General features: G+C 47.4%; 1 protein-coding gene across 4 annotated transcripts in view; it reads right to left on the bottom strand.

The window, feature by feature from the left end:
* HSF1 (heat shock transcription factor 1) overlaps positions 1-21,211 on the bottom strand; it is an 81,690-nt gene that overhangs the window by 12,523 nt on the left and 47,956 nt on the right. For 3 of the 4 annotated variants that reach the window (XM_053244702.1, XM_053244704.1, XM_053244703.1), the window contains exons 5-8: positions 20,983-21,058; positions 20,440-20,501; positions 770-866; positions 336-472 (exon numbers count right to left, since the gene is read on the bottom strand). In XM_053244702.1, the coding sequence (XP_053100677.1) occupies positions 336-472; positions 770-866; positions 20,440-20,501; positions 20,983-21,058 (372 nt within the window). The remainder of the gene's footprint in view (positions 1-335; positions 473-769; positions 867-20,439; positions 20,502-20,982; positions 21,059-21,211) is intronic. The other variant, XM_053244705.1, reaches the window with a different exon arrangement.

Here is a 21,211-nt window from a genome sequence, read left to right on the forward strand (position 1 = left end):
CTCTCCCGCAGGGAACGGAGACGTGGGCACCATGAACCGCAAACTTTTCCTTGGGGGTGGGATTCTGCTCAGAATCTCAGTTTCCATTCCAAGATCCCTTTGGATGCCAAAGCAACGGTTGTCCAAGACCAGGCAAACCTCCCCTGAGATTTGGCCTTGGCTGGAGAAGAGAGCGTCTGGGCAGCACACAGCTCCCCGCCCTCAGGCTCCTTTCCCACTGGGGTGCCCCCCCCCGTCCCCGCCGCCCAGCACTGCTGCGAGCAGAACACAGGATGCCAGCCAGATCCATTCAGGCAGAGGCGCTGCGCAGATCTGGCCCGGGAGTCACAGCCTACCTTCCACCGAGGCTGCTGCTGGGGGAGGCGGAGGGGCTGGACTGGGCCAGCTCTGTCACGTCCGAGATGATGGGGCCGGAGTTGGCAGACGAGTCGGGGGAGTACAGGCTTGGGCCACTGTAAGGTGGGGAGGAGGCCTGCAACGAAAGGCCTCCAGGGTTAGCACGGGGCCCTCCCAAGCTGCGCGCCCAAGCCCCCAAAGGTGAGTGCCCAGAAGTGGCTCCCCACTGGACCCCTTCCTGGGCTGGCTGCTTCAGGGGCCCCTGCACACTGCTGCCCTCCCCCTCTGGCCTTTGGGGAGCCCAGCGGCCACTCCAAGGAGGGGGGCAGCCCAGCAAGAGCCCCACAGGGGCTGCAGCTAAGGAAGCAACCGAGCCCAGCCTCTCCCCCGCCCTCCTCCTCCTTTGGGAGCGAGGCACAAGCCAAGGACTTACCGAGTAAGGGGACGGGCCGTGGACGTGCTCCAGGGAATACTGGCGGCTGTACTTGGACATGGAGTGGGCCGAACTGCTGTCATTCAACATCAAGGGGCTGGAAGGGAGAGCAGAGGCCCATGAGCCGCGGGTGGCCAGGCACAGACACAGGGAGGGAGGCGAAGTGGGGCAGAGTCCCACACAGGGTCTAGAGGACCACCACAACAAATCATCACCCCCCCAACACACACACACACACACACACACACACACACACACACACACACACACACACACTCTCACACTCACACTCACACTCTGAAGCAAGCAACCTCCCCACCTCTTCCGAGAAGACCACTGCTTCACCAGGGCTCTCCATGCTCTTGGGCCTGGAGGCTGCCAGCGACCAACCCCACCCCCTTGCACCCTGCAGCATGGCCCAAGGATTTCTCAAATCAGGACCCCAAAGCAGTGCCAGACACACAGGGTGTTTCAGACTGTGCTGGTCTCCCTGCCCTGGAATAGGCCATATGGTGACAGGAGTCAGGGTGGGTGTACTGTCCACGTGGACCTGAACTTGGGGTGGGTGAACTCAGGAAAAGGTCCCTGCTAGGGATGTGCACGAAGCGTTTCGTGCACATCCGGGTGGGTGCAGAGTGGGCGCTTTAAAAAGGAGGAAGGTGGAGTTGCTGACCACGCAAATGGCATCCGCGCAGGCACAGATGCCATTTATGTGCTGACGCTGCCTGTGGGCAGCTGGGAGCAGCAGTCACATGTCATGGCGTTTAATACCAACAGTGCCGTGGTGGAGAAACAGATGGGCAGTAAGACCTGCTCTCCTCCTTTTAAAGCACCTGCTCGCTAGAAAGATTTAGCGAAGGCAGCTCGAAGCGTTTCAGCGCCTCAAATTACAGCCGCTGAAACGCTTCATACACATCCCTAGTCCTTGCCATTTCTTCTGGTGCCTAGGATGGCACCAACCCAGGCATGTGGGAAGACAATTTGGACAGCCGCCCCCCCCCCCCGCTAAAGGCAGCTGTATATCACAATGATGATTGTAAGGCTCCATCATAATGCAGAATATACAACTGTTTCAGAAATATATAAACTACTAGTATTTTTAAGCCCGTTATAATAACGGGCGCTAGCTTTCCCTCCCCCCCCCTTTTTTGGTGTGTTTCTTTTTGTCCCTTCGGGGTTTTTTTTCACCCCCCCCCCCCGTCTCTCTCTCTCTCTCTCTCTCTTTGTGGTTTTTGCTCACTGTCTCTGGGTCTATGTTTTCCTGCACCCTTCCCCCCCCTCCTCTCTCTTGTCTTATTATTTATTTTTCTTGTTTCCCCCCCCTCCGCCGTTATAGTATTTCTTTATACACCACATTTTTGGTGAATATTTGTTCTGAGTCTGGTATTAGTCTTCCTTGTTCTGGCCCTTCCAGCACCCTGACCACGACGTCTTTAAAACTTTGCACTCTTGATAACGCGACATATAATTGTCCGTGGCTGAACACGGGTTCAGGCAGATAGATTCCGACCTTTTCCAGGGTTTGTCCTTGTGACTTGTTGATTGTCATTGCGAATGCTAATTTCACTGGGTATTGTCGTCTTCTTAAGGTGAATGGCAGGTCCGTGCATGTTGGTGCCAAATCTATTCTTGGGATGAAGACCATGTCTCCCTGTGCTGATCCTGTAATTACTTCTGCTAGTATGATATTTTTTTCCAGGTGTGTGACAATCAGGCGGGTTCCATTGCATAAGCCTTTTTTTGTGTTCAGGTTTCTTAGAAGCATTATGATTGCGCCTTCTTTCAGGGTGAGTGTATGTTTTGGCATTCCTGCGGGTGTTTGGTCATGTAGGAATTCTGCTGGGTAGTTTTTGGCATCTTCCTCAGTGGTGTCATCTATGGAGTCTGAGCTGAGATAAGTTATTGGTTCACCCTCTAATATGCGGAGCACCTGGTCGTTGATGCTGTCTACATCACTGTTTTTTGGGCAAAGGATGGATCTTTTTGCTATGTCGTGGATGTTCCGCACTTGTATTTTTTCTCCGAAAATTTCTTTCACGATATCTGTTCTGCATATGATGCTTGATGGGATCTCAATGATGTTTTCTTGTAATCCCTCAATGTGTGGTGTCTCTCCGTTGCCTACTGTGATTAGCCACTTACTGAATTCTGGGTCTTTTGATCTTATATTGTTGTGAAGTCTCAGGATCTTGAATGTGTTCCACAGTGTATTGTTTTTTATGCAGGCCTCTACAATATGGGTTTGGGTCCCATGCGGTACTACGGGAAGTGTCTGTCGGAAATCTCCTCCAAGTAAAAAAAGCTTACCACCCATGGGTTTGTTGTTCTCCATGATTTCCTTCATCAGTTTGTCTACTGTTGTTATTGCTTGAGTGGGTGCCATCGTTGACTCATCCCAAATGATTATTCTGGCTTTTTTGATGTTGTTTGCATCTTGGGAATTGAGGCGCATGTTAGACACGGAGTTTTCCAGTATTGGTACTGGCAGTTTGAATTGTGAGTGATATGTTCTGCCTCCTTGTAGAAGGTTGGCTGCTATCCCTGTGGAGGCTACAGGGAGCGCGAGTTCATTCTGGCCACGAATTGTGTTGAGGATGGTTTTGTATAAGTATGTCTTTCCACTGCCTCCTGGTCCATCCAAAAAAAAGCAGCGGTGTTCAAGCTCATTGTTTTGGCTAGCTGTTAAAATTTCTTCCATGGCTGCTCTTTGGTCATCATTGAAGGTTGTTGACATATGTTTTGCTGTTTGGTTTTCATAGGCTTGGTCGTATGTTTCTGTAAGGTGCTCGGTATTATGCTTGTTGTATGTCAGGCCGTAGTCTGTGCATCTCTTTCCATGGAGTGTTAAAATTTTTCCAATTTCCTGCAGGGCGAGGTCACGGCAGACTGTGCATTCTTTATTGTGTTGTAGATGTTTATGGGCATAATCCTCGATGAGGTAGTCTTCATATTTTGTAAATAGCTCCTGCATGTTTTGGAGGGATGCAAAGACACAGATGTAGGCGAAGAGTTGTCTGATTTGCGTGGGCATGTTGTACTGTGCTGCGTCTTCAAGTGTGCTGTCCCACACTGTTTCATCGTTTATGAGTCCTCTTGCTTTTGCTGCTTCTTGGAAAGTTGGGTATTCTTTTCCATCCACGCTTCTGAGGTTTCCATAGGATGTTGCTCCTGACACATGCAGCAGTAGGAGGCGCAGGCAATAGCGCTCCTGGTCTGTTTGTAAATTTGCAGAATACATTCTGCCAATCATTTTTTCTGCCCCACGCTGTCTAATTTTCCATGTGCTGTTTGCTTTGTCAAAGACATAATATACTGGGATGTCTGTGTATAATATGTGTCTTGCCTTCTCATCTTGCTGGTTTAATTTGAACCATGCTGTCAGTTGTGTTTCACGGCTTGCTGCTCTGTCGGTTGCTGCGCCAATGTCTTCTGGGTTGAAAATTACTGCTTGTTCGTCTGGGAGATGCACTGGCAGTCTTTGTACTGTATGGGATTGGTAATGCATCTCGAATCCATTTAGTCGCCATGCTGCCTCTGGCGCGCTGACATACCTTGCATCCATGTAGGTTGTGATCTCATCATGGTTCAAAGTGTCTGGTTCTAGGATTTCCACTTTTGCGCAATCATGGCCTTTGTATACATATTTGAATAGGTATTTGACACTTCTGACTGATGCGCAGACTTCGACATTGATGTGGCAGTTATACCTTAGGGTCAGAAATGGATTATAGGGCACAACCCATCTGTTATCTATTGGTTTTCCTCTCTGTGTTTTGCTGTTTCCAGAGTTTCTTCTTCTGTATTTGGGGTATCCATTGATGTTTGCAATAGTCTGGTCTTGGTACTCTTTTGGGAATTCTTTTGTACATTTTTCATTCAACATACATGGTGAATGTCGATTGTGAGTACCACATGGACCGTGGATCATATGCTTTGTTACTATTGCATGCAGACGTGGTGTTGTTTCAATGTTCGGGATTTCTGCAGATACTATGTTATCGATGGATGTTTCAGTCTTTGGCTTATAGAGTTCAGTTAGGATGAGCAATATGTGGGCATGTGGCAAGCCTCTTTTTTGGAACTCTATGACATATACAATGGCTGTTGGTGGGCCAAATATATGGTTTTTGCAGATGTCTTCAATTAGGGATCTAAGTTTCAGGTGAAAGACTCTTGCCACTATATCTGGTCTTGCTGCAGCATTTTGGCCCTGTTCTAGGTTGTCTTCTATTTCATTCCACTTTGGGTTGCATGTCATTGTAATGAAGAGGTCTGGTTTTCCGTATTTTCTGACAATAGCCATGGCATCCTGATAGTTCTGTAGCATATTTCTGGGGCTACCTGCAAATGAGGACGGCAAAATAAATGTCTTTCCTGGGAGTTGGCCTGTTGTATTGGCTGTTTCGTTTAAGTGGTCCATCAATCCTGAGTATTTTTCAACTCGCAATTTTGGTTGATTGTGTCGGACGAAATTGAGTCTATTGGCCTCTGTTTTTACATATGCATCAACCATGTATTGCTGCGTTAGGCGGCCTGCATTTAGGAAGGCATTAAAGTTGTCTCTGATGGATAAACGGTGGCCATAGTACTGCATCTGGGTGACTCGTACTCTCGGTGAACATGGTTGCTTTGATAAATTCTTTAAGGCTTGTGGCCTCAGTTGTAAAGGTATGTCTATCCCCCAGCTTTGTTCTCCATTGGGGAATAGTAATGGGTATACCATGGGTTCTAGGTTGGGATCGAGGACACTTATTCTTTGTGTAATGTTATGGTCTGGGTTGCCTGCTCTAGGTTTACAGTGAATTAGTAGGTCTCTTTCCAGTGGTGGCTCTCCGTCATTGTTTTTGAATATAAATGCGACCTCATTATGCTGGGGTGCATTGTAACGTCTTTGGTCATTTTCTCGGTCTTGGACTATGGTCATGGTTACTTCCTTAAGTGCTTCGCCTGTCTGTTCTGCGTCCTCTTGGCACTCTGTTTCTACTTGGTGTAGCATCTTGCAAGCCTCAGCAAAGGGATTGTTTTTTGCAAAATGTGTACTTAGAGCTTGCATAAGTTGTGGGTTGATTTTTGTGTTGGATTTATTATGTAATCTTCTTTCTGCGGCCTCTGTGGGGTCTAAGATGTATAGTTGCGCATATTGTCTGTCTTGGCCCTGCTGTGGGTGCAGTGTGCCTGCTCGGTGGCAAATTGTGCCGTGTATTCGGAAGCAGTACGGCCCGTGGCCTGGTGGTGGCACTATGTTTGCTCCCATGGAGGCAAATGCTAGTGCACTGTTTATAGATCGGACATTCTCCATGAAGTTCTTGCTGTTTTCATGTTGTCCCGTCATCAGGTGCTGGATGAGCGGGTCGGTTTTAATAGGGGCAAGGGTCACTTTTCCCTTTGAGCAGCACTGTGTGAATTTCCGGTCTGTGGGTCTTTCTCCTTTGAAATGTTTTGCATTGCAGAATTCACATCTCTGGTCTAAATGTCCACATGTGTGTGGTTGGATGTTGTCTTCCGGGATGTTTGCTGTGTTGTTTATTGGTTTTGTTGTGTTTATTGCTGCACATATCAGTTGTTGTTGTTGTTGTTTATGTTGGCTTGGGGTTTTTATTTCTTTCCTCTGTTTTTTTTTTCTGTCTGCGTCTTGTTTGCGTTGTAATTGTTGCTCCTCTGGAGTCTGGCTTGCTCTCTTTTCTCTTCGTCTTTGAACATTTCTTTGATGTTCTTTTTTTTTCTCCTCCATGGTTTTATGTGCTCTTCTTTGTTTCTCTCCTGAGTTTTTTTTATTTTTCAGCTGTTCTTGGTGTTCTGCTGTCTCCCTCTCTCTTTGTTGTGTGTCTATGATTTCATGTTTCCGTCTTTTGGGTTTGGGTTCTTGGTCCTCTCTCTGTGTTATGTCAGTGTTTGTGTTCTGCTCTAAATTTGGACATGTGTGTGTGGCAATGTTGTTTTTAGTTTTTATTGTTATGTCATTTGGAGATGTTGTTGTGTGTTGGGGTGCACTGTTCTGGTCCCCTTTTTTCAGGTTTGTTTTTTGACGTTCTAATTGTTGCTCTGCAGCAGTCTTTTGCCTTTTTCTTGCTCTTTCTGCTTCTGCGTATTGCTTTTGCTTTAGTTTTCGTTCCTCTGGACTCTGCTCTTCTCTTCTTTCTCTGCGTCTTGCCTTGGCTCTGTCCTTTCTTTTTTGAATCTCCTCATTTGATCTTGTTGCGCGTTTTTGTTTTTCTCTTGTGGCCTTATTTTTTCTATGCTGCATCTGCTGCGCTATTATTTCTTCCTCTATTGTTTGGTTGGCTCTGGTTTGTTTTGATTCTTGTGGTTTGACATGTTTGTCCTGTTTCTGGTTTTTGTTGGCCATATTTGTTCTTTTTTGCTGGATTTTGTGTATTTTATATTTGGCTTATGTGTAAATTTTCTTTCTGGGTTCTGTAATGCTTCTGCAAGATGTTTTTTTAATTATTATTATTTGCTAGTTCCTTGGCTGCTGCTTTAGGCTGGTGTTTTTTTTTAATAGGGTGGTTTTCCCTTCAGAGTTTTTTCTTGGTGTACTCAGCACAGCAGTGTCAATTTCTTTCTGTTTGGTTTTGGGGTTTTTTTTTTTTATATATATATATAATTGTTTACTTTGTTAGTGGCTTGCCGGTAGGCAGAGTCAGTCAGGATGTTGGGGGTGGTCTGTATATGCTATCTCTTGCCTCACCTGAGTGTGTCAAGACTGCCTTTTTCTCAGTCTTGGCAGCTTTGAGGTATTTTGGTGGAGTAGGGCTATTTGCAAGAGTTTGCAGCTCTTTCTCTTCTCTCTGCTATGTTGCTCGTCTGCTGTGTGCTTATAGCACTGTAGGAGTGATCTGTTGGCGACCGTTACTCTGACAGTCGGTGGGTGCGCGTGTAAATAACGGGTTTCTCCCCCCCCCCGGCTGTGGGTGGGGGACTGGCTTTGATTGGTTTGTTTTTATTGGGCGGGGGATGTGGGGACCGCCAGTGGCCGCTGCTCTATTTAGTGTATATCTTTTGCGTTCTGTTGTATGTGTGTAGGGTATTGTGTTTTGTGTCACTATTTGTTTTGATTTGGTTTATTGGGGTTGTGGTGTAGTGCTTGATGTAACTTTATTTATTTATTTTTTGGTTCCCGGAGCTGTTCGTGAAGAGGAAGTGAGGAGCTTGTGAAAAGAGTTCCTCTCTATGAGTTGCTGCTGCCCAGTCTGTTGCAATGGACGTGAATGACGCAATAGGCGTCCTTCATGTCCATACCGGCAGTCTAGGCAGAGGCTTACCACAGGGAGGAGCTCTTTCTGTAAGCTCTTCCCTTCTTCTTGGAGGTTGTCTGTTTGTTTGCTCGGTGCAATGGGTAAGTTGGGTTTCGGCAGCTGGTTGGGCGGGAGGGCGATAGGCGGGGGCGATGCAGTTTGCAAGGGGTTTTTGATCCTGTGGGGGGGGAAGCGGGGGAGTTGATTTTCGGCACCTTGGAGGACGGGTGTGCGAGGACTATTCCTCTGGTGCATCTTGTTTTGTTTAGCGTGGCAGGTCTCATTGGCGGCTTCGCCGCCCTCTCGCCCGGCTTCCCCGCTCTCCTTCTGTTAATTGGCCGCCTTCCCCGTCCTCCTTTTTGTTTTGTTCGGCTTCCCCGTCCTTATTTTTGGTTTTTCCCCATCGCCATTGCTCCTGGCGTATTTGGGGCGCCTGCCTCTGGCCGTCTCGGTGTTGCCCGGCTTTCCCGTCCTACTCATTGTTTATGCCCCGCTGCCATTGCTCCAGGCATTTACGGGGTGGCCGTCTCTGGCCGTTTGGCGTTGTTTCGGCCGTGCTGTTAGTGGCCGAGGCGGCGGCAGAGCTCCCCTCCACAGAACACCAGGCTTGGTGCTCCCCTCCGCCGTTCACCCGGCTTCTTCTGGGCGGCCGTTTTTTGGGCGTCCAAGATGTCTGCCGGGTGCTGGCGGTCGTGTCTCCCTTGCCCTGTTCTGGGCCTGCGCTTCGCGCAGGCGCAGAACAGGGCAGGGAGGCACGAACACACGCTTGGTGCCCGTCCACGGACGGACACCAAGCGTTTTATTAGAGAGGATAATGCAACTCACGGTTTCAGTTTCAGCACTGAGGAATGTATTAGATTGCCAACACCATAATTTCCTTTTCACAAACCAGGGAAACTGATAAGTCAAAAAACCTGCCAGTTTAAGACCAGAGTTAAGGCAATCTCATTTGAGCTCAAGCTTCACAAAAACAGGAAATTGGAACCTAAGGTTGATGTCTTCACAGATGTGCCATGTAAGAACATAAGAACAGCTCTACTGGATCAGGTCCATCTAGTCCAGCATCCTGTTTAACTCAGAGGCCCACCAGATGCCTTCGAGAAGCCCACAGGCAAGAGATGAGGGCATGCCCTCTCTCCTAATGTTGCTCCCCTGCAACTGGTATTTAGTGGCATCTTGCCTCTGAGGCTGGAGGTGGCCTATAGCCAACAGACTAGTAGCCATCGATAGACCTGTCCTCCATGAATTTGTCTAAGCCCCTTTTGAAGACATCCAAGCTAGTTGCCATCACCACATCCTGTGGCAGAGAATTCCATAGATTAATTATGCATTGTGTAAAAAAGTACTTCCTTTTATCAGTCCTAAATTTCCCAACCAGGAACGACCCCTGGTTCTAGTTGTGAGAGAGGGAGAAGAATTTCTCTCTGTGCACTCTCTCTACTTCATGCATAATTTTATACACCCCTTTCCATGACTTCTTGTAGTCGCCTCTTTTCCAAACTAAAGAGCCTCAGATGCTGTAGCCTAGCTTCATAGGGAAGGTGCTCCAGGCCCCAGATCATATTGGTTGCCCTCCTCTGCACCTTCTCCAGTTCGACAATATCTTTCTTAAGATATAGTGACTGGATGCAGTACTCCAAATGTGGGCGCACCATAGATTTGTATAAGGGCATTATGATACTAGCATTCTTATTTTCAATCCCCTTCCTAATTACTCCTAGCATGAAATTAGCCTTTTTCACAGCTGCCGTGCACAGAGTTGACACTTTCAACGAGCTGTCCACCACGACCCTGAGATCTTGCTCCTGGTCAGTCACTGAAAACTCAGAACCCATCAGTGTATATGTGAAGTTGGGGTCCCCCCCCCAAATATGCATCACTTTACACTTGCTTACACTGAACCGCATTTGCCATCGTGTTGCCCACTCAACCAGTTTGAAGAGATCTTTTTGTAGCTCCTCACAATCTGCTTTGGATTTCACTATCCTAAACCGTTTCGTGTCATCTACAAATTTGGCCACTTCACAGCTTACTCCAACTTCTAGTTGATTTATGAACAAGTTAAAGAGCACCAGTCCCAGTCCCAGTCCCAATCCCTGGGGGACTCCACTTCTTACTTCCCTCTATTTAGAGATCTGTCCATTGATTCCTACTCTCTGTTTCCTCTCCTTCAACCAGTTACTAATCCACACATGAACCTGTCACCTTATCCAATGACTATTAAGTTTACTCAAGAGCCTTTGGTGGGGAACTCTGTCAAGCACTTTTTGGAAGTCCAAGTATACTATGTCAACCAGCTCACCTTTATCCACATGCCTGTTAACACTCTCAAAAAATTCCAAAAGGTTAGTGAGGCAAGACTTGCCCTTGCAGAAGCCATGCTGTTCTCCTTCAGTAAGGCCCGTTCTTCTATGTGTTTAACAATTTTGTTATTCAGTATGCTTTCCATCAATTTACCCAGCACAGCTGACTGGCCTGTAATTTCCCAGATCCCCCTTGGGTCCCTTCTTGAAAAAGCGAGTTACATTGGCTACTTTCCAGTCCACTGGTACAGAGTGTGATTGTAGGGACATGTTACATATTTTTGCGAGGGGACCAGCAATTTCTCATTTGAGTTTCCTCAGAACTCGTATGTGGATGCCATCTGGCCCTGGCGATTTGTTAATTTTTAGTTGTTCAAGACAGTTTGGAACATCTTCCCTCGTCACCTCAAAGTGGCCCAGTTCTTCAGCCTCCAAGCCTGAGAAGCTCAAATCTGGAAAGGATATATGGTCAGTATCCTCCACTGTGAAGATAGCTGCAAAGAACTCATTCAGCTTCTGTGCAATCTCCTTATCCTCCTTAATAATCCCTTTCATGCTTTCATCATCTAAGGGTCCAACCACCTCCCTGGCAGATTTTCTGCTTCTGATATATTTAAAGAAGTCTTTGTTATTCCCCTTGACACTTCTAGCTATTTGGTCCTCAAATATTCTTGCATCCTTATTGATCCCTTGCATTTATTTTGCCAGAGTATATGTTCCTTCCTGTTCTCTTTATTTGGGCAGGACTTCCATTTTCTGATTATCTACAGATGACCTGCAAGCTCTAGTAGTGAAAGTCAAGGAGCACAGTGAAAAAAATGGGACTACGACGAAATGTCAAGAAGACTAAACTACTAACAACAGGTACAGCAACCAGCCTCAGAATTGATAATGAAGACACTGAAGTTGTGGATAGCTTCTGCCTTTTAGGATCAACCATCAACTTTCAAGAAATATGCTGCAGACTAGCACTTGCAGGGCTGCAATGAAGGCCTTGGAAAGGATATTTATTAATTTAGTTTAGTTTAATTTAATTTAATTTAAACATATTTTTATACCACTCAAAACTTATGTCTCTGGGAGGTTTACAACAAAATAAAAACAGAGAGTAAAACATTAGTTAAAAAACAAAAAATTTAAAAAATTACCACAATGTAAAATTTTTAAAACAATATTTTAAAACAACATTAAATCCTTTAAAGATGCATCTGTTCATCCAGGCTTTTAACTTATATTGTTTTAAAGACCAGAGGCATAACTGGGGGGAGGCAGGCAGGGCACATGCCCTGGGCACGAATTGAGAGGGGGCGCCAAAATGCCCCGTCCCTCTGTGCCCCCACCCGCCCCGCAAAAAATTATACCTACATCTGAGCACTCTTGGCTCTGGGGCGGGTGCCATGCTGCCTGCTGTACTGCCATTGGCCTCCAGTCCTGGTGGCACTCCCCCTCACGCCTGCGTGAGATCTCTGTCCGCTCTCGCATCAGTCACGCACGTGCACTTCTGTGCGCTGGCGAGAGCGTCTACTCTGCTCCTTTGTTTTGAGGGTGAGGCTGTGCAGTGTGCCACATGGGAGGAGGAAGATCGAGGCAGGACCGGAGCGAGCAGCCTAGTCTGTGTCTTCAATAATGTATGCAACATAAAGGTCTGTGTCTGCTTTTTAAAAAATGTTTTATTTAAATTTGCGGGGGAGGGGGGAGGAGGGCTGAGGAATGGTTGGGCTATGCGGGCCTAGGGCACGTGTGTGCGCTAGCTTCTTCTTGGGGCTCCCTCCCACTCAGCATCAGCGGGGTGTCTCGGGGGTGGCAGGCGGCAGCGGGGGTCTCTTTCCCAAGTCCCCTCCACTTACCTCCTTCTTGCTGTCTCGCTGTCTCTTTCCCGTCTTCTCCATTTCCCCCTTCTCTCTATCTCACTCTCTCGCTCTCTTTCCCAAGACTCTCCTACTTGCCTCCTTCTCTGTATCTCGCTCTCTCTTTCCCAAGTCTTCTCCACTTCCCTCCTTCTTGCTCTCTTTCCCAAGTCTCCCCCACTTCCCTCCTTCTCGCTCTCTCGCTCTCCCATTCTTTCCCAGGTCTCCTCCATTTCCCTCCTTCTCACTCTCTTGCTCTGTCTTTCCCAAGTCTCCTCCACTTCCCTCCTTCTCGCTCTCTCGCACAAGTCTCCTCCACTTCCCCCCTTCTTGGTCTCTTTCCCAAGTCTCCTACACTTCCTTCCTTCTCTCTATATCGCTCTCTCTTTCCTAAGTCTCCTCGACTTCCCTCCTTCTCTCTATATCGCCCTCTCTTTCCAAAGTCTCCTCCATTTCCTTCCTTCTCTCTATCTCGCTCTCTCTTTCCCAAGTCTCCTCCACTTCCCTTCTTCTCTCTATCTTGCTCTCTTTCCCAAGTCTCCATCACTTCCCTCCTTCTCGCTCTCTCTTTAGCAAGTCTCCTCCACATCCCTCCTTCTCTCTATCTCGCTCTCTTTCCCAAGTCTCCTCCACATCCCCCCTCCTCTCTCTCACTCTCGCTTATTCCCCATCTCCTCCATATCCCTCCTTCTCTCTATCTCGCTGTCTCTTTCCCAAGTCTCCTCCACTTCCCTCCTTCTTTCTATCTTGCTCACTTTCCCAAGTCTCTTCCACTTCCCTCCTTCTCGCTCTCTTTCCCAAATCTTCTCCACTTCTCTCCTTCTCTCTATTTCACTCTCTTTCCCAAGTCTTCTCCACTTCCCTTCTTCTCTCTATCTCGCTCTCTCTTTCCCAAGTCTCCTCCACTTTCCTTTCTCTCTATCTTGCTCTCTCTTTCCCAAGTCACCTCCACTCCCCTCTTTCTCTCTATCTCACTCTCCCGTTCTTTCCCAAGTCTCCTCCATTTCCCTCCTTCTCACTCTCTCGCTCTGTCTTTCCCCAGTCTCCTCCACTTCCTTCCTTCCTGCTCTCTCTTTCCCAAACATCTTCCAATTGCTTCCGTCTCGCTCTTTCTTTCCCAAGTCTCCTCCACTTGCCTCCTTCTCTCTATCTCGCTTGCTTACTCTCTCTTTCCCAAATCTCCTCCACTTCCCCTTCCTCGTTATGTTTTCCAAGTCTCCTCCACTTCCCTCCTTCACGCTCTCTCTTTCCTAAGTCTCCTCCACTTCCCTCCTTCGCGCTCTCTCGGACTCTCTTTCCCATGTTTCCACCACTTCCCTCCTTCTCGCTCTTTCACACTCTCTTTCGCAAGTCTCCTCAACTTACTTCCTTTATGCTCTCTCTTTCCCAAGTCTCCTCCACTCCTTCTCTCTATCTCGCTTTCTCTTTCCCAAGTCTCCTCCACTTTCCTCCTGCTCGTTCTCTTGCTCTCTCGCTCTCTTTCCCAAGGCTCCTCCACTTCCCTCCTTCTCTCTATCTCGCTCTCTCTTTTAAGTCTCCTCCACTTCCCTCCTTCTCTTTATCTCGCTCTCTCTTTCCAAAGTCTCCTTCAGTTCCCTCCTCCTTGCTCTCTCGCTGTCTCTTTCCCAAGTCTCCTCCAGTTCCCTCCTCCTCGCTCTCTCTTTCCCAAATCTCCTCCACTTCCCACCTTCTCGCTCTCTCTTTCCCAAGTCTCCTCCACTTCCGTGCTTCTAGCTCTTTCACTCTCGCTGTCTTTCCCATCTCCTCCATTTCCCTCCTTCTCTCTCTCTCGCTCTCTTTCCTAAGTCTCTACCCACCTTCTCGCACTCTTTCCTAAGTCTCTTCCACTTCCCTCCTTCTCTCTATCTCGCTATATCTTTCCCAAGTCTCCACTTGATTCCTTCTTCCTCTCTCTTTTCCGTCTCCTCCACTTCCCTCACTCTCTCTCTCTTTCCCAAGTCTCCTCCACTTCCCTCCTTCCAAGTCTCCTTCTCTCTCTCTCTTTCGTAAATCTCCTCCACTTCCCTCCTCCTCTCTAACTCGCAATCTCGCTTTCTCTTTCCCAGTTCTCCTCCAATTCCCACCTTCTATCTCACTCTCTCATTCTCTTTCCCAAGTCTCCACCACTTCCCTCCTTCTTGCTTTCTTGCTCTCTCTTTTCCAGGTCTCCTCCACTTCCCTCCTCTCTATCTCTCTCTCTTTCCCAAGTCTTCTCCATTTCCCTCCTCCTCGCTCTCATTCCCAAGTCTGCTCCACTTCTCTCCTTCACGCTCTCTCTTTCCCAAGTCTCCACCACTTCCCTCCTTCTCGCTCTCTCTTTCTCAAGTCTCCCCCACATCCCTCCTTCTCTCTATCTCGCTCTTTCCCAAGTCTCCTCCACTTCCTTTCTTCTCGCTCCCTCTTTCCTGTCTCCTCCACATCCCTCCTTCTCGATCTCTCACTCTCTCTTCCATCTCCTCCACTTCCCTCCTTCTCACTCTCTCACTCTGTTTCCCAAGTGTCCTCCACTTCCCTCCTCCTCTTTATCTCGCTCTCTTTCCCAAGCCTCCTCCACTTCCCTCCTTCGCACTCTCACTCTCTAGCTCTCTTCCCCATCTCTTCCATTTCCCTCCCCTCTCTCTCGCTCTCTCTTTCCACAGACTCCCTCACTTCCCTCCTTCTCGCTCTCTCTTTCCCAAGGCTCCTCCACTTCCCTCCTTCTCGCTCTCTCTTTCCCAAGGCTCCTCCACTTCCCTCCTTCTCGCTCTCTCTTTCCCAAGGCTCCTCCACTTCCCTCCTTCTCGCTCTCTCTTTCCCAAGGCTCCTCCACTTCCCTCCTTCTCGCTCTCTCTTTCCCAAGGCTCCTCCACTTCCCTCCTTCTCGCTCTCTCTTTCCCAAGTATCCTCCACTTCCCTCCTTCTCGCTTTCTCTTTCCCAAGTATCCTCCACTTCCCTCTATCTCACTCTCTCTTTCCTAAGCCTCCTCCACTTCCCCTCTCCTCACTCTCTTTCCCAAGTCTCCTCCACTTCCCTTGTTCTCTCTATCACACTCTCTCGCTGTCTCTTTCCCAAGTCTCCTCCACTTCCCCCCTCCTCACTCTCTCTTTCCTAAGTCTCCAACACTTCCCTCCGTCTCTCTATTTCACTCTCTTTCCAACGTCTACTCCATTTCCCTCCTTTTCGCTCTCTCTTTCCTGAATCTCCTCCACTTCCCTCCTTCTCGCTCTCTTTCCCGACTCCACTTCCCTCCATCTCGCTCTCTTTCCCAAGTCTCCTCCACTTCCCTACATCTCGCTCTCTCTTTCCCAAGTCTCCTCCACTTCCCTCCTTCTTGCTCTCGCTCTCTTTCCCAAGTCTTCTCCACTTCCCACCTTCTCGCTCTCTCTTTCCACCTTCACGCACTTTCTTTCCCAAGTCTCTTCCACCTCCCTCTTTCTCTCTCTCTCTCTTTCCCAAATCTCCTCCACTTCCCTCCTTCTCTCTCTCTCGCAATCTCGCTTTCTCCCAAGTCTCCTCCACTTCCCTCCTATCTCCCTCTCTCATTCTTTTTCCCAAGTCTCCTCCATTATCCTCCTTCTCGTTTTCTCTTTCCTAAGTCTCCACCACTTCCCTCCTTCTCGCTCTCTCTTTCCCAAGTCTCCTCCATTTCCCTCCTCCTCTCTATCTCGCTCTCTCACTCTCTCTTTCCCGTCCCCTCCACTTTCCTCCTTCTCTCTATCTCGCACTTTCCCAAGTCTCCTCCACTTCCCCCCTTCTCACTCTCTTGCCCTCTCTTCCCGAGTCTCCTTCATTTCCCCCCTTCTTGCTCTCTCGCTCTCTCTTTCCCATCTCCACTTCCTTCCTTCTCACTCTCTCGCACTCTTTCCCATCTCCTCCACTTCCCTCCTTCTCGCTTTTTCCCAAGTCTCCTCCACTTCCCTCCTTCTCACTCTCTTGCTCTTTCTTTCCCAAGTCTCCTCCACTTCACTCCTTCTCGCTATCTCACTCTCGCTGTCTTTCCCTTCTCCTCCATTTCCCTCCTCTCTATTTCTCTCTCTCTTTCTCAAGACTCCCCACTTCCCTCCTTCTCTCTATCTCACTCTGTCTTTCCCAAGTCCCCTCCACTTCCCTCCTTCTCACTCTCTTTCCTATCTCCTCCATTTCCCTCCTTCTCTCTATCTTGCACCCCTTGCACTCACTCTTTCCCCAGCCTCCTCCTCCATCCCCCTCTTTGATATGTTAAGTCTTCAACTATAATTAAAGAGCAAAAGCATAGATTTATTGTGGCACTGTGAATCTGAATGCACCATTTTCAGGATGAACTCATGAACTGTTGATCTAGCTTCCTATGCAAGAGACAGAGGTGCCATCATCATATGTCTGTTTTCCTATTGGAAAATGACCAAAATACAGTTCTACATTGCTTAGAACTGAAATTCCATTTCTCCATGGAATTTCAGCTGTGACCATATAAAAACTGCCAACAAATTTGATCAGGAAAGTCTAATGTGCTTATTAATCATGTTTATAGCTCCTCATTTTCTTATATATTAGTTCAAACTCCCTTTTGAAATAAAAAACCACTGGTAGGCTAGGTACATTTAATAGAGCTCCCATTGTTTTCCCCACTTTGCATTAATAAAAACTGATGGACTGTGATGAGTTTTCAATAAATCAAATAACAGATATTTGGGAAACTGTACAATGATGGTAAGTTTTGCAAAAAAGAATGCTTGAAATAGCTCTTTAATTTCTACCCCATATCAAGAGATTTGTCAAATTCTAAAAGGATGCATTTGCATTTGCTCACCCTATTGATAGCCTTGTGCTTGTATGTGCTGGAGCCCCCCATTCTGGCTTAATCACCTTTTTTATTGGTACTAATTCCCACGTTTGCCATACTAGGAGAACTTTGTAAAGGCCCGGAAAGGACTCCAAATCTTAATGAGATGCCTATTTATAGTTTGTGCTTGGCAGCCTACAGAAAGAGGGAGGCCTCCAAGGAATGGTTAGAAGTTGATTATTTATTTATTTATTTAATTTTTACATTTATATCCTGCTCTTCCTCTAAGGAGCTCAGAGCAGTATGCTACATACTTGAGTTTCTTCTTACAACAACCCTGTGAAGTTGAAGTGATTGGAGTTGTAAAGAGACTTTGAAAAAAGCAGTTCACCTTGCCATCTCAAACAGAGGCTGATTGAATGTGTTGCTGAAATTGTCTTTCATTACCAGTCCAAGTTGGTGGATCCTCTAAAGAACAGCAGCTTCCCTGATTCTCTGCTTGTGACTAGTTAAATCATTAGTTCTCCTTAGCCAAATAATCATCAGGTGAACTTTAGAGTGAAGAATGAGTCAGCTCATTCTGAAATTACACTTCAGTGTAGGGCACTCATGGCTAATTTGTATTCAGTGGCCTTGGTGAGTCCTAAGCAACAGATAAGTGATGACACTCCAACACTGAATCCAAATCTAGCTTAATTTTCACAACTCCCTGGCCCCTTCACAATGGAAGGAGCATCTCAGAAACAGAATGGCACTGGGCAGAAAGGGCCAAGGTATTCTCTACTCATGACTGGGAAGTTGTGATATATTTTCCTTTCTAGAAAGTCTTAAGCAGCTGATTTCTTCTTAATACTAATTTTAACTCTGTAGAAGATGAGTGGAGATTGTTTAAGACTACAATCCTATGCACACACTTGTATTTTTGTAATTTTGTATTTTCGTATCTTTGAGCTAATATTATGGTAAAAGACATGTTTTCAGAAAGATGCGTGTCAGATGTTTGGACGGGGGGCAGGGGCGTGCAATTTCAGTGCTTGCCCTAGGCGCCATTTCCCCTAGTTATGCCTCTGTTAAAGACTTTTTAAAAGCTGTCAGAGATGGGGAGGCTCTTATTTCACTAGGGAGCGCATTCCAGAGTCTCGGGGCAGCAACAGAGAAGGCCCATCCCTGAGTGGCCACCAGACAAGCCGGTGGCAAATGCAGACGAATCTCTCCAGATGTCAGTGGAGTTCATGACGAAGACAACGTTCTCTTAAATACTCGGGGCCCAAGCTATTTAGGGCTTTATAAGTTAAAGATGCCATGACGTGTCTATACCTACAAAGATTAGAATTGTTCAGAAATGGTTTTCTCTGTGACACTCTGTGGATGCGAAAGCTGGACTTTGAAGAAGCAAGATAGGAGAAGTATTGATGCTTTTGAACTTTGGTGCTGGAGAAGACTTTTGAGGATACCATGGACAGCCAGGAAAACAAACCAATGGGTCGTAGAAGAAATCAATCCAGAATTGTCACTCGAGGCACAAATGATCAGGCTCAAACTATCATACTTTGGACACATTATGTGAAGACCCAACTCCCTTGGGAAGTCCATAATGCTGGCAAAAGTTGAAGGAAAGAGAAGAGGACGACCAGCAGCAAGGTGGATGGACTCGATTACGACAGCAATGAATGCACCAGTGAGAGACCTGAAAGGCCAAGTTGAAGACTGATCATCCTGGAGAGAATCTATGTGGTCACTAACAGTTGACACCAACTTGACAGAACTTCATCCATACATCCATTCATTTTCTGAAGGAAGTCTATTTTCCCGACTCTACTTGTTAGCCACGCTGGCATCCTCCTGAACTTCTTGGTATACATACTTCTTTCCTCCTTCTTGGTATACATTCCAACTGAGTTTCTATTATTGTGGTTTTGAATAAGTCCCATACTTTCTGGAGTGATTCGACCCTCCTGACTTTCACTTTCAGCTTTCGTTTTAACAGTCTCCTCACTTTTGAGAAGTTTCCTCTTTTGAAGTCCAATGCATCTGTGTTGGACTTCCCTGGCAATACTTCATTTGCATATAAGCTGAATTGGATCACTCTATGGTCACTGTTCCCCAGTGGTTCTACAACTCTGATATCTCACACCAGGTCCTGGGTACCACTCAGGATTAAGTCCAAGGTTACCTTCTCTCTGGTTGGTAACACGACCAACTGTTCTAAGGCACAGTCATTTAGCACATCTAGAAATTTGGCTTCTCTGCCACAACCTGAATGTGTATTTACCCAGTCTATGTGTGGATAATTGAAATCACCCATTACAGCTCTGTCTCCCTTTGACACCTCTCTGATTTGCTTCTCCAACTCTAGGTCACTCTCAGCATTTTGATCCAGAGGACAATAGCATGTCCCTGGTAACACATTTCCTTTCGGTTCTTGTATTGTCAACCATAATGATTCTGTGGAGGATTCCGGTCCTCCTAGGTTTTCTAGCTTATTGGATTCTATCCCTTCTTTAATATAAAGTGCTACTCTACCCCTAATCCTCCCCTCCCTGGCCTTCTGTAGAGTGTGTATCCAGGAATAACCGTGCCCCACTGGTTCTCACCGTTCCACCAGGTTGCTGTTCTGCCCACTATATCTATGTTTTCATTAGCCACCCAGAACTCCAGCTTGCTCATCTTGACTCAGAGGCTTCTTGCATTGGTATATAAACACCTATACACCGAGCCTCTTACCTGGCATTGGCATGTGCTAACTCCCTTCCTGTCACTTGACCTTTTTGACCACCCTTCTGTCTGTTCCACTCCTGGTTCTACTCTGTCCCCTTCTGGTTTATCCGAAACATTTGCACCCTCACAGCTTAGGGGATTTTTCTTGCCGATACTACCAGATACTACCCCCACCCCCGCCCCCCACAGTACCTGTTGGTGATCAGGAATGATGTGCAATGTTACAAAATGCCCTCCATACACTCACATCTTTTGTGGGGTATCTTTGCTTTTTTCTTTCTTTCTTCTAAATCATTTTTGTTTATTAAAAAATAAAGATAGCATGTATACATCTCTTGTGGCTATCCTCCCCATCTTGATTTGGGCCTCAAAGACCAAGGAAAAGTGTGGGTACATGGAGGGCAACTAGTAAGTGAGAACAACTTGTGACATTGCACAACATCATAACTGATTATGTGGCATGTCTATTAAGGCATTAGCCTTAGGTTCCAATTTCCCAGCTTTGTGAAACTCGAAACAAAATGAGATTGCCTTCACTCTGCTCTTAAACCAGCAAGTTGTTTGACCAATGGATTAGATTTTGGTCACCACAATCTCTCTAGTTTTCCAGAGACAACTGCAGACTTCTCAGCAATACAGTGGATGTGCGCTTCAGCTACAGAGGCTCTGATCACAAAGACTGTTGGGCAATTCTGGAAGTATCGCCTGCATAATGTTCTTTGGGAGCCTCCCAAGAGGTCCTCCTAACAAGATGAAAATCAAGACATTGCCCCTTGAGTAGGACTTACAGAAGCCCCACCGCCCTAGCCCCTAGGGCCCACTTACATCTTCCTCTTCACCCCGAGAATACGGTTGGACTGCACCAACGAAATCAAGAACTGGATCAGCTGTGGGAAGGAAAAAGAGACACACACACCCTAAACATGGTGTGCACGGCCAGCTGGAGGAGGTTCCCTGCAAAAGTCTCCTGCCCCAGCTATCAAGATCCAAGGATGTGCTAGGAAAGGACCACACAACTCAAACCTTGTGACTCACCCAGCATCCACACACTTGGCTGAAACACAGTGGTGCTGGGGTCACGCCATATGCCCTGTCATGGAAACTCAAACTGCTAGTCCCAGATATGGCGGGGGGGGGGTGTCTGGGTCAGAGGGAAGCCACTTTGTCTATGCTCAGAGGCTCACAGCTGACTGTGGACTGCCATGTTGTCCTGAGGACAGCTCTCCTCAGGATCTCAGGGCTCCGAGTGGCCATGGGCAACCTAACTACACCTCCCCAGCCCCTTCCCTTGGCAAGTTACTAGTCCCGGGTCACTGGATGGCCTACCACAGAGGACAGCAAAAGTGTCGACGGGCAGACCCAGCGTACCTTATTGACGACCTTCTGCTGCTGGGCGTGCTTCTGCCGCAGACTGGCCACTTCCCGCCACAGGGCCTCGTTCTCACTGCAAGGGAGATGGCAGCCATGGTCAGCTGGGCGGAGAGATACCTGCTGCTTCCCCAGCCCTCCCCTGCAAAGCTAGTCTTGCTATCTGCAGCAAAACGCCAGCTGCAGCCGAGCAACAGCCTTGCCCTTGCAGATTTCCCGTGGAGAGACC

This window comes from Hemicordylus capensis, chromosome 4 (assembly GCF_027244095.1).
Source record: "Hemicordylus capensis ecotype Gifberg chromosome 4, rHemCap1.1.pri, whole genome shotgun sequence".
Classification (NCBI taxonomy): Eukaryota; Metazoa; Chordata; class Lepidosauria; order Squamata; family Cordylidae; genus Hemicordylus; species Hemicordylus capensis.